The sequence below is a fragment of the Triplophysa rosa genome, linkage group LG2 (assembly GCF_024868665.1).
Source record: "Triplophysa rosa linkage group LG2, Trosa_1v2, whole genome shotgun sequence".
In the NCBI taxonomy this organism is placed as follows: domain Eukaryota; kingdom Metazoa; phylum Chordata; class Actinopteri; order Cypriniformes; family Nemacheilidae; genus Triplophysa; species Triplophysa rosa.
In genome coordinates this window covers 31657592-31675363 of record NC_079891.1, presented here as the reverse complement: position 1 = coordinate 31675363, position 17772 = coordinate 31657592, and the positions used below count along the sequence as shown (strand labels likewise).

The following is a 17772-nucleotide window of genomic DNA, read 5'->3' as shown; positions in this document are numbered from 1 at the left end:
TAACAAGAACTAACAATGAAAAATACTTCTACAGCATTTATTAAAATTAATTCATGTTAATTTCAGCATTTACTAATACATTATTAAAATCAAACATTTTCACTGCTAACATTAGTTAATGCATCATGAACCAACATGAATAACTGCATTGACATGAACTAACATTGACAAGGATTAATAAATGCTGAAAAACTGAATCGTTCATTGTTAGCTAATGCATTTACTAACGTTAACTAATAGCACCTTATTGTAAAGTGTTACAGACTTATCTTGAGGACATCTGTGACTAAAATGTTTTAAAAAACACAATTACAAGTGAAATGGCTCAACATAATTTATTTTTGTTTCATGTTAAAATGTACACAGTTCTTTGAAAGTACTTGCTAAGAAAAAAAGAAAGAAACAAATAAATGGAAATACATACAGGGACAAAACAGAGAGGAGTGGAAGGTGGACGCTTGCGACCATCACCGAGCGCCCCCAGCTTGGCTCTCTCTTTCTCCAGCTACCAGGTTCTCTCTTAGCTTACAACTCACCATGTACAATTACAAAGGATACGAAAAGGTAAGCAATATAAACAGAAATATACTGAGCTCATTTTTACATGCCTCGTAGATGTGAGGAAGTTGTCCTATACACGCACTATAACCAAGAAAAACAAAAGAAAATAACACTAAAAGTGACCTTTAGATATCTGTTTTTTCCTTTTGTTTTAAAATAGCATTAATATACTACACAAAGATATAAAACTCTAGAGATGAGATGGAATGGAAAGGTTAAAGGCATCTTAAATTCACTAAAAGTGAGTTGTAATTTTTTTTCGTTTTGAATTTCTTAATAATATTACCCCAAGAGTTGAGCTAAAAAATATGCATTGGTTTTTTTCCTGAAACAGAAGTGAAAAAAATGACAGTACCAATATCCATATCAGAATTTTTCTTTTTTTTATATTTTAGAAAAAACATTTTCTCTACAATAAGTCTTCTAAAGTCAAAAAGAGTCAGCTTGTGTCATAAAAGAAAGCTGCCCAGTCTGATAAAATTCAGAAACACAAAAGCGCACAAATAATGTATGAAACGTCAGGTCATTGAGAAAGTTTCCTCATATTGACAATGAATACTGGAACATTAAGAAATTCTCTGCTTATTGTCCTAAAACAGTAACCATCTCAGGACATCATGCACTTTAACCTTTTTCCGGGGTATGAGTGTTTCTTTGTCCATGTGTGCATTGCAGACATGGATGCACCTGTTAGTGCAACTCTCTCTCTCTCTCTCTGGTTGCTAACATCACTACTGCATGATCAGCTGGAGTACGAGCGCTACTTACTGGTGCCACAGCAAGGCCTATTTTTAGGAGGCATCATTAACCCCACTGGATGGGCACACTGTCTATTTCCTCTATTTGACTGTGGCGCCCTCTAGAGATATCTGTGGAGAAACCGTGTGTGAGATTTTACAGGTCTGTGATGTGAACCAGGTAGTACCAGAATATTTACATCAACTAGGAACTCTGCTCGGTCCAGCCCACCATAAAAAATGATGCTTGGTCATTATTAAACATATGTAACTCCAAACAAAACCTTTTAACATTATCTTGGGTTCTGTTCACACTGTTCCATATTAGGAAGACACAGATTTACAGATATCACAGAGACCTTGTGTGTCCCAACTAAAACCCTATTTCAAGTGTCTCCGCATAAGCTCTCGAGTGGCTACAGAGCTCTGTGTGTGTGTGTGAGTGAGTGAGTGAATGTACTTGAGCGAGTGTATGAGCAAGCGAGTGTAAATCACTTTGTCCGGAACAGCCACACACGCGAAGCATGACAAGGTCAGACCGAAACACGCATTTCAACAGTCATTGAAAAAAACAAAACATATTAAAAATAATAATAATATAATAAAAAAAGAAACAAAAAATAAAGTCCATCTACAATTATTTTGTCTCTTTTTAGGTAAGGCTTCCTATGTCAATTGAACGATTGTGTGCATGATTGAATGTATATTCAATTACAATTTAAACATATTTGTTTCTCAGTTTGAAAGATTACATCCACGCTTCCCCTATAGCTGCTTTGATGCTTCATCCTGGATGGAGTGGTGGACACTTTGGAGGACCAACATCTGTTGGTACAACCACGTCAGATGGAGCGATCTTTGGGAGCATGACACTTGCCGCAAAAGGTCCATTAGATCATCTCCCGTGATCAGCCCAGATCATCTCCCCGGCTCTGTGAGCTCAGGCAATCTGGAAACGAACATAAAGGAACAGAGCTTGACGACAACATATTTAGAAAGGAAAAGAAATTGTCGCAGTCTCTATGTTCTCTTCCTCCACCCAGCTCGCTTGTCGTTTAGCCTTTCGCCCTGACTTTGGAGGGTGGATTCAAATGAATAAAGTACAGAGAGTTCAGTGGAAACATCTCTCGGCTTTCTCTCCCTCTGCTTGTTCTCTAGTGCTCATCTACTCATGTAAGGCGACTGTTTGGGGACGCCAGCGTAGCTGTGGTGCGAGGGGCCCGTGTACATCATGTTTCCATGGTGATTGGGCTGCATAGGCTGCTGTGGGTAGGCCTGCCCTCCCATCATGCCCATTTGCATCTGCATGGGGTATTGAGCCGGCTGGTTCATATAGGGTGAGTTACTGTGGTACCCGCTGTTCATCATGGGCTGTGGCATGCGATAGCTAGCGGACATGGCGGCATTGAGGGGATTCATGTTCATAGAGTTGTAGGCAGCAGGCGTGGGCATGAGGTTGCTCATCATGCCACGCTGCACTGCTAGAGTGCGTGGGGAGCCTTGCATGGTCACAGCCCCAGAGCTACGACTGTATAATTGCTGCTGGTGTGGGGACCCCGCTGGAATTTGAGAGGCTTTGGACCGAATTGAAATGTGGCCTTTGACGGTAGCCATTTGGCCTTGGAGCCGCTGTGTATGGGGTGGGGGAGGCAGTCCGATGTTAGGCCCTGGCATGTTGCACTGAATCAGGTTCATAGACCCAGAACTCAAATTGGGAGGTGGGGTCATAGTGGGCTGCGCCTGTGGCAAAGGTGGGTGTGGGGAGGACGCAAGTTGCGCCAAGCCTGGGTTGGATAGAGAAACGCTTGTAGCATATGAGGTGACTGCTGCAGAATGCGAATAAGACATGGCGTGAGGGTCCATGATGGTGTTAGTTAGCTGCTGAAGTTTGGCCAAACTGAAAGTAGCGGTAGGTTGGCCATAGCCCCCAGCACCAAAGTCTTGACCCATACGGTCATACAAACTACGGCCTCCTCCTGCACTACCTGCACTCTCAGGGATCTCCATTATCATGGGTGTGGAAGCAAAGCCGTTTCCCATGCTACATTGCGAGAGTGCTTGTTGTTGAGGTGGAGGTTGTGGTGGAGCAGAAGGTGGAGGCTGCGGCTGGGGGTTTTGCTGTTGTTGAGGTGGCTGAGAGACTTTCTTCTGCTGTTGCTGGCTGGCACTCGGTGGTCTTTCAATGACGCACCCTTGCGGAGACTTAATACTGCAACTTGGAGTAGTGGCGGAAGGGGGAGGTGGTGGGGGAGGAGGCTGTGGGACACTGTTACCATTGTTAGATCCAGGTACATTGGTAGGCCCAGGACCTCCCTGTTGGATAAGGCTACAGCTTCCCATGCTTCCCATCTGAGAGCTAACCCCTGTGTTTGAGGATGTCATTCCAGAGGTTGAGACAAAGGAGCAACTGTTGCTTTGTGAAGCTGACGATGACGGTGTGGCTGAAGATGAGGACGAAGATGATGAAGAAGAGGAAGCAGCCACTGCTGCTGCTGCTGCAGACATGCCACCTCCATTACTTCCATTTCCTCCTCCGTTACCTCCACTGCCCATGGTTGAGTCGTAGCTGCTTGGATTTTCATAGTTCTCTGTAGTGCTTTCGATGCTGCCTAAATCACTAAAGCCACTGTCCACCACCTGTTGTGAATGATCAGAAACTGATGGCACATCCATCATGGGGGAGGTCTCCATGTTTTGTAGTGAGGGAGCTGATAGAGAGCTGGGATGCTCTGGGGTTATTTGGGTATACCCTCCACCTGTTCCCCCTCCGGTTCCTGTGGGTCCAGGTACTCCTGGCCCAGTCTCCATAGGACCAGGAGCCATTCCGGGGCTGTTGACTGAACGCACAGATTGATTCGGTAATGTGGGCATTGGTGGGTTGGGCATGGGACTGTGCTGGGAGGCTCCACAATCTTCCACCAGGGCTAGTGTTTCCTCCTCTCCTTCACCATGACTGTAGCTTTGAAGTGTACGGCAGGCAGCAAGCGTCTCTTCACAGTCCTGATAGGCTCCGTGGGACTCGGCCTCCTCCTCTTGGGCTTCACCTTGTGTAAGTGACTGAACGGCCTGCACGGTTTCTAGATCCAGCTCACTACTGTGGTGATGTGTGTGTTGACTAAGGTCATCTTTGAAATCAGCGTGCTGGTGTGAGTGGTCAGCCCCTATCATCAGCACAGCCTTGTCCTCAACATTTAGAGGCTGCATGTCCATAGGCTCTGAAGTGACTGTAATAGCGGTCACCGTTTCCACGGCTGCCGCAGCCGCCGCAGATTCCTCCTGTTCACGCAGTCGCTGTTCATCCTGAGTATCGACAGAGCTAGTCTTCACCTCTTGTACTTCCTCTGCATCCTCCTCCTCATCTTCCCCCTCTTCCTGTTTGCTGACATAATCTCGAGCCACGTTCCCTGACATGTCTAAAAAACCTTCACTGCTTTGTGGTTCTTCTTTCACAGGGGGAGAGTGTACAGGTGATAATTGTTCCTCTTCTTCCTCATCCTCATCATCCTCAGAGTCTTGATTTTTTCTCCTCTTACTGCAACTGCCGCTGTCACTTTTCTCTTCAAGGCGACCATCCCCTTCATCATCGGCATCATGATCATCACTACGCCTGCTTCCTGAGCCTGGTGTTGTTGCTGTTCTCCGACTAGCTCTGTTATCACAATCATCATCATCCCGCTCTTCATCCTCCTCTGCATCTGCCATGTCTGTGCTAGCTCTTGGCGGAGGGGCCTTTGTGCTCGAAGATTGTGACATGGTACGAGAAGGTGGACGGCTAGTCTTCTCCACAGTCCATGGTTGGTCTTCGTCCTCGTCTTCCTCTTCTGGCTCAGACAAAGGAGGCGGTTTAGGTACAGGAGGAAGATTAGCATTTTTTGGAGGTCGGCCTCGTTTTCTAGGCTTTATTGGTTCTCTAAACCTCTGAAGGAAATCATCCTCCTCTTCTGAGTCTTTCCGCTTCTCAGGGTTGAGGTCCGACGTTATAGCTCTGGATGTCTTGACTGTTGAATTAACCAACTGCTGCTGAGCTAATCGGCTTCGCTCGAATTCCTGTCTCGCTGCCTCCTCTTGGGCCCGCTGCAGGTAATAGCTGCGAGGTTTCCTGCCAGGCTTCATTTTGATCTTTGGGGGTGGTGGGCCCTCTGAGGATGGAACTGCCAGACTGGAGTCAGCTGTCTGACTTGCCCCACTACCAGGCTTCCTCCCTGGACGCTTCTTCCAATGCAGTGGCTTGCGACTCTTGCCCTTAGGCCAACCTTTCTTCTTTTTTACTGGGACCTCAGGAATGTCAGCTGTTGTCCCTGTTCTTTGTGTGGTCTCTGAAGGTTCAGGCCTTCTTAATCCAGTAACTGGTTTCAACACAGGAGTGGGATCTGGACAAAGAGAACAGGCAAACAAATTTCAAAATCTCACAGAAAATAATTTACATCACACAAAATACTAAAGAACAAAAGATCCAAACTGCAGGCTTTATGTGGCTGTAACAAAGTTAACTTTCTTTTAACTTTCTTGTCACTATTCCTAGAAAGCGGAGAAGAATCTAACTTCAGCCTAATCTAATTTAGTCTCATTTACCGTCTTCCTCCGATTCGGTCAGATTGCCTCCGCTGATGCTCTTGAGGGTAGAGCCCATGTGTTTCCGGGCTGCTGTGTAACGTCGGAGAGGATTGCCAAATGGAGTTTCCTCCTCTAGTCTGGGCATGGGCCTTTCAGAATCTGAATCCACAAATGACTCGTCCAGAACTTCAGTGGTCTCTGAAATAGTCTCTGTCACTACACTGCTGTGGGGATGGCTGCGTGGACGAACACGGCGCCTCCGTAAAGACTTTTGAGACTAAAAAAATGCAAGAGAGGAGAGAAGCAAGAAAATCCTGAATTAGAATAATCCACATCATATCTGCACCCTTTTCAATCCTCACTGACCCTTGTGTGAGAACCAGCAGTCAACTACAGATAATATACTCCAATTAAAACTATGAAATACAGTTTAGTATTAAACTTATATTTTTGATCCCTGAAAATTTTAATGTAAATATAATGTATAAACTAACCTTAAAAGCCATTACAATATAACACAATTTAGAGAAAATGAAACATTTTACTATACTGCAAATACCTTGCATTTAAGTCCTAGTGTAGGCTTGGTGAGTACAGGTGGAGAAAGGGTCCTTAACTCATCTTCGTCATCATCATCATCGTCGTCCTCATCTTCACTGCTCTCACTGAAAAATGGTGGTTGGACTGGCACAGGTTCACTCAGTCTTGCAGTGTGCGGCAACAATGGCAGGCCGTCTCCAGGCTCCTCGCTAAGTCTTCGTTTTGGACCACGCTTCTTCCGTGGAGGTCGACCTCTGCTGCGTGGGGGTGGTATGGCAGGGTGCCTTTCCAAGGGACAAGCTGATGTGGAGTCAGGCTCGTTGTCTAAAGCCAAATGCAGGGAAGTTGTCGTCACCTTATTAATGACAATTGTACCATCCTCATCATCATCATCTTCATCCTCTGGTGGCCTTATTTTGCGGGGTCGACCTGGCCCTGGACGTGGTCTATCTTTCACTTTTCCCCATGGCCAGTTTTTGGGAGGACGTCCTGGTCGCCGGCGCTCCCCGTTAGCCGGAAGAAAAAGGGAAGGACGTTCAGGACTGACAACACTGTTGCAAACAGAGGAAGATGGTGGAGAGTTTTGGTTTTTGGGGAACAAAGGGAAGCTCTTTTTCTCTTCCTCCTTTTCCCTCTCTTGCACATGCCAAGACAGTGGAGGACTTCTGCGGCTGGGTTTGATCTAAAAAGAGGTAGGTCACAAAACAGTTACACCATTTTGCATGTTTATAAGATTGCATATTTCATTTATTATACATTTTATGTTCTTTGAAATGTACCTCTTTGTTATGTTCTCCCTCTTCTTCTTCGTCATCCTCCTCATCCCCTTCTCCCTCAGATACCACTGTGTTGGTGACAATAACAGGCATCCATCGCAAGCAGTCAGGATCGACTTCGAGTTGCCGAGGTCTGGCTTTCAGTCGGGTCATATGATTGGAAACCAACTTCTCTCTGCGCACAATCACCACTCTGTAATAACAGAAAAAGAAATTAGAGAGTAGATCTACATCCATGTTGTTCCATGTTGGACAAACTCTCCATTAATTGAGGATTTTATTGCTCTTTGTTTAATAACAACATCAGCTACTTTGGAGCATTTATCGAACACAACATACCTGGCAGAGGTGACTAAGTACATCATAAGATGGTAAAAAACAAGCAAAGTGCACAACTTTGTTTAAACATGGAAATGATTTGTGATGTTATGCGAAGTGCATGTATAATTTGTCTACTCTGTGCATGTTTGTAGAAATACTGTCTAACATTTATAAGATGTACAATGAGCTTAATTTAAAATGTATTTTACAGTGTGTGTGCGTGTCTCACCCGTCCCCTCTCTGTTCCAACATATTTATATGAAGCAGAGTGGCAGTGATATCTTGAGGGCATATGCCGGTGACTTTGCTTAGCCTGCGAATGGTGAGCTGACGGTCTCTAATCTCATGCATGCATTCCAGCACCACACTACGCCAGTATGCCATGTAGGACAGTCGGCCAAGGTCTGACAGTGGCTTCTCGGGTGAGCCTGGCTGGCCTTCCCTCTTGGACAGCAGATAACCTGAAGAGTCATAACAGTTTATTCCTCTTGGTGATAACATCTATAAAAAATATTCTAAACATTTCCTTCAAGAAAACAACACCGAATGACAGAACTGAGGAGCAAAATGCTGATTCTTACTGAAGTCAATGAGGAATCGCCCATAGCCCTGGCGCTGATATTGTGGAAGAATCATGATGCAGGATACGTTATATTTCTGTTGACAGTGTTTCTCCTACAAAGAAAAACAAGCACAATGGATTAAGATTTGTTCAAAATGTTGAACAAATCCTAGAACGTCTTATAAACAACTAACTAAACATTCACAATGGCCTATTCCAAGCTATAAAGGTCCCGCTTAACAGTACAAACTATAATTCATCTTAAAGAATCTCCACCTCTGTATTATTGCAAACACATACAAAAGATTATTATTGACCCATTTTGCTCAGGAAGGCGAAAAACGATACGACTGACTCAGCAACTCGTCGAACTTCAAAGCTCCCAAAAGCACCTGACTTCAGAGGATGTGAAAGTAATATAATAGTCTTAAGAACATTGTGCTCACCTTTGAAAAGTATCCCACAAGATGGCAGCCCTTACTGTCATTCTGAGTGAGCACGTAGAAGAGAAAGGGCTCCACATCGTAGTACAACGTCTTGTGGTCCAGGAAGAGCTTGGCCAGCAGGCACAGATTCTGACAGTATATTGTGCTGACATTTCCATCCACCTGTGCAAGAAATAAATGGTTTCAGACTTCGTCTTAATGCCACTCGCCATTTATATGATGCCCAGAGCATCATAAATGAATACATTTCTTGTCCAAAGCATTGGAATTCCCACCAACGTTAAGTTTATTTTGCCCAAAATCCCTCTCCTTATAACTTCTCATTAAACCTGGTTAGGAAATGCTCTTAAGGCTTTTAAGGTATACATTTATCAGTCTGTGTGTTACCTAAAAAAATGCAATGCTATCTAAAATACAATAGTATGTTTTCAACACAGCAAATCAACATTTTGAAACACGGTGGAGACTGGCACAAAATGTGCTCCGCAGCAACAAAGGCTGTGATAAATTACACTCCTCCTGTCTGCAGCGTGCCAGCAGTGTTAGCTTTTAGCAGCACGGTTGCCACAGGTATCCTGCTGAGTCAGAACCTGACTAGGAGCTCTGAAACTTGAGCCTCTAAAACCAACCGGCCGAGCAGGAACGCAAGCAGTGACACACCCTAGAAACCCTAAGTGGTGTTAATTATTGTAGAACGTAAAATACGCTCTGTAGATTCTGGTCAACACACTGACGTATTTTTTATTGCATACCGATGCATAAATTACCTTCATAAAAACAGAACTAACATCTAGTAAATCACCAGAGCTATTCTGAAACAATAAGAGGTTACTGTTACTCATTTATTATTACCCGGCTGAGCAGAGTTATTACGATACCTCGCAAGTGCAGGATGTGGGTGCATGTTATTGCCAGAGCCAATGTGGGAGTGTGCACATTTTTGTGTGAATGAGATTTCCTTTGTTGACTCAGTGTGTACATGAACACAAACATGTGTGCGTGACTAAAGTGTAGACGGATAACTGAAAGATATGCGTCAAGAGGGTATAACCAAAAAGACGTGCGAGTGTGCCTCTCTGTGTATTTACGGTTTCTTTCTGCGTGAAGATTTCTTCTCCTCACCTCAAAGACGGACACGTCGTCCTTCCTGTAGATCTCGTTGGCAGGCGGGTGGAACCAGTTGCACTTTCGCATGTGCTGGTACAGAATGCCACGGCTCTTCATGTAGCGCAGACAGAACTCACAGAGGTAGAGCTTAGGGAGCCTACCACACCAAAATACATTTATCAGAAATTAGCAGTGAAGAAAACCCAAAGCAGATAAAAGCGCATCTGCTGTGCTAGTGCAAATAAAACACTTCAGCTTTAAAGATACTGACCTTAGTATATCTGTTTTCCTTAACAGACTTTATTATTATTATTATTATGGCTGTCACATTTAATACATGTTGCTAATTAATTGTAATACAATATAAGCATGCAAAGAAATAACTGCATGACTTCTTTTTATTGTTACTTACCTGCTGTACTCCTGTGGGTATGGAGAGGAGTACCACGTCTGAATTTCATACTTTCCAAACTCTATGACTGACGGACAGCGCATCTGGGGGTCAGGTGGTCCAGTCACGCCAACCTTCTGTAAGAGAAGAAAGATCAAGAGAGAAATTAAAAATAGGAGAAATGCAAATACAGACAACATTACAATTTCAAATCATTTTGAATTTTTACTTTGCAACATGCCCTTCTTTCAGAGCCTTGGCGAACAAACACACCCTCATGTCATAGCCCTAGGCTCTTTTATGTTTTAATAGTCATAAACAGAGTCACGCACACACACTGTGTTTATTCTACAAACTAGGAATAAAAAACACGTCATATAATACATACTGTATAATAACAATATTGTGATATAAATCATAACATCCACCTTCAAGAATAGTGCTCCCACAATATATAGAAATGATCAAGTATCGCAAATATGCATATCGCAATGGTCTGCAAGAAAGTTGTTTTATCAAAGTTTCAAGTTGATGCAGATAGCAGAGCAACTGTGCCCGATGTGTGAAAGATGATCACTAATTAGAAAGAATGTGAAACATGTATGTAGGTTACATAATTTTCAGCTTTTAAATATATTTTGATATAAACAGTTTCATCTTAACAACATAAACAAATCGGTCTGTGCTAAGAGTAAATTAGTCAGTGTAGCACGCGTGCGATAGTTTGACAGGTGCATTAAACAGAGCCGCGTGTTTGTGTGAAGTGCATTTGTCGTCGTGCTTGTTTGTGTGTGACATAAATCAATGGCGCACCTCTATATTACTTAGTTTTAATCTATTTTGCGAGTTTTCTAGCTGCTTTGAGTCCATATACCTAGATGTGGAATGCTGTTATTTAAATACATCATCTGGCTGTTCTGCGTGTCTTGAGCGACTGAGCTGCACAGTTTAACGTGCTACATGCGTGACGCTCGTGGATTTGTCTGTGTCTGCACTGTCTGAGGATATAAACACACAAACTTAATCTCCAGAGCTGCTCTGCAAGTTCATTTCATGAGCATTTTACTCTTTGCATCGTCAAACACCCACTAAACCTCAGGCATCTTTCTGACGACCTGTCAAAATAGAAGTCTGGTTAACTTGAACACTCAGACGAAAAAATACTGAAGTGTACTATAGTATTTGCTATAGAAAATTGTAGTGCCCTCATAGTAAATTGATAAACTGTAGAAAACACTTGAGCACTTTTCCACCATCGCGCCGAATCGTTCTCGTTGCTTAATCGTTCCACTCCGTGCCGATCCATGCCAGCCTGTACGTAAATGGTTTCATTTTCCACCGCAGGGCTGATAACGGAAATTTTTAGAATGTAAACACAAACGTGTCACGCGCTGCCTTGGTAAACACAAGAGACTGAGCTATAATGGCTTTGCGCGCATTCATTTATAGTTATAGAACCGTGCTGAAAATCCTGAGCTGAGAACAGTTTGTTATCGTGTCGTGTCGAACCAGGCTCACGTGGAAACATAACTGTAACCGTTTCAGACTGTGCTTAGAACGATTCGGCACGATGGTGGAAAAGTGCTCACTGTAGTTACTCCAGTAAGGTTTAAAAACACTATGGTGTCTAGGAATTTTACTGCAGTTTACTATAGTAAATAGCTACTCTAGTATACTACTACAGTATTTTATGTGGACAAATATACCACTATTGCATAGAAAAAAAGAAAAACACAGACCTTAGAAAAATTCAAACAAATTTAGGTCAACTAAAAATGATATGGCCCTAATTTATCCCTCTGTATGTAACATTAATGTGTCAGTTACCTGCCTATTCATGTGATGAACTGCACTTGCATTTTTTTTTTTTAATGAAGGCAACAGACGTTTTATTCTTGTGCTACAACAGTTTGGCCTGTGCTACAAAACTTCAAACCTCTGTAGCACCAGTGCTATGTGCAAAGAAAGTACAGCCCTGCAATTACTATAAAATGCATGTAATTTCAGTGTATGGCTTAACGCTTGTATTAGCCAAACACAGTGTTAAAATACCATATAGGCGTCAAATTTCATGACTTGAACACCTCTAATATCGATGTCCCAGGTGTTTACCAAACTTAACAGAGTGGAATTCGAACCGTTACTTCCCTCATAAAAACAAACTTCAAATGATTTCATAACACAAGCAGAAAATACCAGTGACAGTTCAACAGCCTCAGGAATTCTCTCTACCCAAAGCTAAAAAAAGGGCCATGTTTACCATGCATGCTAGGTCTTATTGTTAAGAATTCAGCATTGCATTCCCTCTCCTGGATACTCCTGTCTCTGATGCCGAGTGCAATTGCGTCTCTCTGGGTTAGCGAGTGTTTTTCTCAGGCTGATGGCCTGAGGCTGTCTGAGAGCGGCTGCTTGTGTCGGGAGCCTCAACACATACACAGACAGACCAATCAGACAATATATGTGAATTCGTGTCACAGAGAAAAGCAAGATAATGGAACCACTCAAATCCCCACATTACACTCTGTCAAGATAAAGGCCTTCACAACCACGTGTCTCTACAAATACTGTGAAAGTGAATGCCTGCAACTGCAAACAAACAGTACACATATCTACAGAAAAAAATGAATTCATTGACAAGAGGTTATGGTTTCCATTTAATTTAATGAACATTCTTTTCCACAATCCTGACACACCTATTACTCTAATGATGCATCTTGCTCTCTGTACCTGTAGTGCCAGTTCCTGTATACGTCTGAAGAGCTCCACATCATTCTCAGTTAGGTTCTCATGGCCTGGTAGTCTGTCTTCGTCCTCCCGCCAGCTGTCTCCGCACTCCTGATTGTCTGTAAAACCAAAAGACACAAAGACACTTCAAACGTTGGAAGTACAAACAGAGCACTAAAGTAAAGAAAAACATTATGAAGCACTGTCCAATAACATTAACGAAACAGACAAGACAACACAAAATAAATGTATGCCTATAATAAATAAAAGTGATTAAATACCACGATTCCATTTACTAATAAACAGTGTGGAACAATAATAGCTATGATTATTTAAAACTACATTTGCACTGTAATGGCCTGATCAGACAGAACGCGTCTTTTGCTGCGAAACGCACCTCTTGGCAGAGAGCGTTTTGAGCGCTGCTTATGCGCCTCGCGTTTCTGCCGCGCCTCGCGTTTTAAGCAGAGGGCTCTGGGCGCCCGAAGTTGAAAAAACTCAACTCTGAGCAGAAAAGCACTTTTTTCCATTGTCCAATCAAATGAGTGTAGAGGCGGGCCTTCCGATGCGGTGACGGAACTTTACAGGTGCTTGATACGTCCGGAGACTGCAATGATGAAGGAGAAACTTGTGCTGGCACGGGTCAACCGAGAAATGTCCGAGCAAACGCCCTCTGCTTGTACCTTTTTAAAGTTTCTGATAATAAGAGTTAACAGCAACTAGAGTGCTCACGCTATAATCCTTGACTGACACTAGCAACATAAAAAAAACGCTGCGGGCTGCTCTTTCCGGATTTAACCAAAAGAGCAGAGCGGCGCGCCTCGCGTTTTCGAACATGAAAAGCGCGTTCTGTCTGATCGAGCCCTAATGCACTTGCATATTTACTGCAAACTAACTGAACATTTAATTCAAATCTGAATAACTGAGACCAAATAACTTTGAAAGTTTAGTTCATAAACTCTCTCACCTGTCCTGTCATCAGAGTCGCCCTTGCGGTTGCTTTTCTTGCGGATTCGGTATTGCTGGGAATAGTCCACCACCTCAGTGCGGGCTTTCCGTCCATCCGGGGACGGCGTGAAGAACTTGCTGAGGGCGTCTATCAGACCCTTTGTCTTTTTATTAAAGCGCAAGCTGCCCTGCGAGGAATCGTCTTCGCGGAGGGAGAAGAGCATGCGATCGTCGCCGGGGTAACCTTCGCATGAAGAGCTTGAGGAGGAGTGAGGAGAAGAAGAGCCTTGCGAGCACCGGTCCAGACCTAAAGCGCCCCGCCTCCTCCTGCCCCGCCCACCACATCGAAGCTTCTTAAAGGGACGGCCCGGTCTGAGAACAAGACTAAGTTTTTAACATCGGTTTTAACAATTTACAATTTGCATGGTTTGTGAAATGTTTAAAAGGTTTAATATACCTGCCCTTCGGCCGCCCCAGTGGTGCATTGTATCGCCGTTTGATTTGTGCAGCTTTTTCATGCAAAAGCTTTCTTCCTTTTTTTCTCGGCCGACAGATCTGACAGATCCACATGCCTGCAGAGCAGCAGTCAAGAATCATTACACTACCAAAATAACTAATGATTGAGAACACACATTTTTGTGGGTAAAAAAACAAATACAGTTAACAGTAATACGATTTTGGGTGAACTGTCCCTTAAACCTTGTTTTACTTTTTTTTAGTGTGTGACCTCGACTCACCTTTTGGCATTCGCATGAGTGGGGGGTCACAACACTCCATGTGAAAACCTCGATCACAGGAGTCACAAAACAACATGTTATCCTATGAAACAAAAACACACAGACATGAGTCAACATACGGACTTCAGAAGCACAAGGAATCTAATTTGAGTTTTACGGCATAGCATACATGCACTTTTCTTTACAAAATATACAAGTATATTATGTTTAAGGCAGATTGTGAGCTCTTTTACAAGAGCTTTAACAAAAAGCATGTAACTCTCATCATCAGCACAGTACATTGTGTGCGTTCAAGTTCAGTAAAAGTATATGATTTAGAATGCAGCCCAAATGACGGTTTCCGTGACAAAAAGACCTACAGCATTTTTCCCTTGGTCCTGACAGCTGCTGCAGGTTTTGCACTCGATGCACTGCCACCATAGAGCTTTGACTCGTGCTGTGAGCTGTGGAGAGAACTTCAGACAGGACGGATGACCTGAAAAGACACAGTGAGAGTGAGACAACCTCGAACCACCTGAGCGAAGCCCAATTCTGAAGGGGATACACGGTGCCACTGAAAACTCAAAGGGACGTGGTTAAATGAAGTTTGACACTCTTCCTTACCGCTGTTCCCACAGTCTGCGCAGGAGATGAGCTCCTCTGGCTTCTTGTCACGGTTCTGTTCCTTGGTCCCCAAACAGAAGCTACAGATGGGTATGGGCTCTGCCATAGCCTGAGAAAGATTAAGAAAAACAGAAAGAAAGCAAATTAGACATTCGCTTAAAAGCTGAGTGGATCCATTGATAAGCTGAAATAACACGGAGCTGATGTGTAAATGAGCTTTGCTTTAGACAATCTGGACCAATTAATCTGCCTTTATAAATCGTACTACAGCCGGCTACATTCACCTCTCCTCCAATCAGACTTACCTCCCAAGGACAAAAACACTTTGTGTACACTTTATACAAATGTAAAAATAATAATAAGTGTCATCTGCACACTAGGGCTGTGACGGTGGCAGTTTTTTACCACTGCGATGGTAATGGACAAATCAACTGCGGTGGTGCGGTGGTTGGGAAATATATATTATTTATATAAATAATATTTATATGATTATATTTGCGTGTAGCAACCACGCATTTAAATACTTGAAATTGTTAAATAGTTAAATACTTGAAAATGAAATATGATATCTGAAATAAATGAGGATGAAACATCCGTCCATGTTTAATGTGCAAATCCGTCAGTGAAATGGCACACTACAGCACATAAAACATTTAAATAAACATCAGTAAATAATGAAAACTTAATTGATATAAGAAAGTTAAATATCAAACAAAAAAGCTCTTGTTGCAGTGACAACTTCAGTCAGTCGCGTATTAACCCTTACAGTCCTTGACAATTCCATTTGAAACAAACTGTTTAAACCTACCTTGGCTTTCCTATTCAGATTGCCATAAAAACGTTACTTTTTCCTACTCGTTAGTGGAAAACTAACATGTTGACATTGTCCAGATTAAAATGTTTACAGCTGCAATAAATGCGCGTTCAGAAGAGCGCAAACGAATTGATGTCTCTCCGCAACCGCGGCAATAAAAATAATGCGCTCCGACACTAAGCAAGCGGGTCATAGCCGGTTTTGATTTTATGCAACTGTTCATTTTACAACAAGATCCATTGCAGAACCTGCAGAATAACCTGGGTTTTGCCGGGCAGGCCCGCGCTCGAATGCGCCAATGGAAACGTATGCCAATAATTTCTGTGTTAATGTAAAATATTTTAAATGAAACTGAAACTGAAAGGGTACAAATAGCAATCCTGATCGCAACTATCATTTTTATTACACTTATATTTGTCACAGTGACGTGCACTACCGCCGGTGGCAGCTCACCACCGTCATGGCACTTTACCACCGCGGTGGTGCGGTTGTCACGGCCACCGTCACAGCCCTACTGCACACCAATTTTAATATTTAATCTCAAAACATTTCTCCTAGCCATATTTGCAACTTCTAACTTCGTGCTGGTCTAAAGTCTTAATTTTAAACGTAAAGTGCCAGTGGCTCAGAGTTTTCGTTTATAAAAAGGGTGCAGTGGACACGATCACAGTGGATGTGTGGGACCAGAGGTGGGTTTGTTGTGAAGGGTGTGGGCACAAAGGCATGTGTTGATGCTTATTCTAAGCCACACCATCTGACATTTGCTTCAGAGCACCATTAATCTTTCAGCGTGTCCAAGAGAGACCCACCCACGACGCAGAATGCATCATACACACACAGCACGCTAACAAACAGTTACACATAACAGCGAGGAGATAGATGTGTGTGGAACAGATTTTTCTTAAAAAGTGCTCGACTGAAAAAATACAGTACAAATGTACGCAGTACAGTACACAGCAGCTGATCATGAACAGCAAAACAGAGAAATGTGAACTGCAATATTAGAAAAAAACAAGAGAGGCTATGGGCATTACACTATGTCTTCAGAGCATTTCAGACTCGCCGCAGACTTAAATAGCAGGTTAATGCTCAAAGAACAAAGAGTGTATGCATATGAGGTTTTTCCACATATGTTAGATGAGCTTTCCTGTAGCTCTGTGCACATACTCAGAAACGAATGTACAATATAATGCAATGTAAGTCGCTTTGGATAAAAGCGTCTGCCAAATGCGTAAATGTAAATGTAGTTTCGGGATCACATGAACCCGATGAGACGTGTTTCTAATGTCTAAGAGTGTTCTGAGCATGGCAGTGTATACATAGATGAACAATAGAGCTCAAAACCAGCTAGATGAATGCATGCGTCTGAAGTGTTTTTTTAGTTTTTCTTACTTGACATAGCATCTTAGGCGGCATTTATACTAGCATGTGTGTAGGGCTGTCACGATTATTAAATAATCGCCTCATCGCGATGGTTTCAGATCATCACAATTATTGCACATCTCTATAGAAGACACTAGGGGGAGCTGTAGTGCATCTGCATATTGCATATGGCGGTTGTATTATTGACAGGTAAAAGCCTAAACTTTAAGTATGATGACCCAATTTTTTTCCTATGTATTTCCAAGAAAAAGAACATAGTCTTTATATTCAGAACAATACGGTCGTTTCAAAGCTGAATAAAAAATGTATGAGAATTATAAGTCAAAGCTCTAAAACTGACAATTAATCGTCATAATCGCAATGATTTATTAGACAATTAATCGTCAGCCAAATTTCATAATCGTGACAGCCCTAAGTGTGTGTGGCAAAAATGAAACTTCTGAAAGAATAAATTGTCCAACAGCTGAAAGAGAAAGAGAGAGAGAGAGAGAGAGAGAGAGAGAGAGAGAGAGAGAGAGAGAGAGAGAGAGAGAGAAAGAGAGAGAGAGAGAGAGAGAGAGAGAGAGAG

General features: G+C 42.8%; 1 protein-coding gene across 1 annotated transcript in view; it reads right to left on the bottom strand.

The window, feature by feature from the left end:
• Nucleotides 1–320: 320 nt before the first annotated feature.
• The window catches only part of kat6a (K(lysine) acetyltransferase 6A), a 43819-nt gene continuing 26367 nt past the window's right edge, over nt 321–17772 (bottom strand). The window contains exons 3-17 of the mRNA XM_057352266.1: nt 15008–15116; nt 14764–14879; nt 14405–14486; nt 14125–14239; nt 13687–14039; nt 12723–12838; nt 10017–10132; nt 9620–9761; nt 8498–8659; nt 8071–8164; nt 7719–7950; nt 7172–7361; nt 6412–7074; nt 5871–6129; nt 321–5668 (exon numbers count right to left, since the gene is read on the bottom strand). Of these exons, the coding sequence (XP_057208249.1) occupies nt 2460–5668; nt 5871–6129; nt 6412–7074; nt 7172–7361; nt 7719–7950; nt 8071–8164; nt 8498–8659; nt 9620–9761; nt 10017–10132; nt 12723–12838; nt 13687–14039; nt 14125–14239; nt 14405–14486; nt 14764–14879; nt 15008–15116 (5958 nt within the window). The 3' untranslated portion in view covers nt 321–2459. The remainder of the gene's footprint in view (nt 5669–5870; nt 6130–6411; nt 7075–7171; nt 7362–7718; nt 7951–8070; nt 8165–8497; nt 8660–9619; nt 9762–10016; nt 10133–12722; nt 12839–13686; nt 14040–14124; nt 14240–14404; nt 14487–14763; nt 14880–15007; nt 15117–17772) is intronic.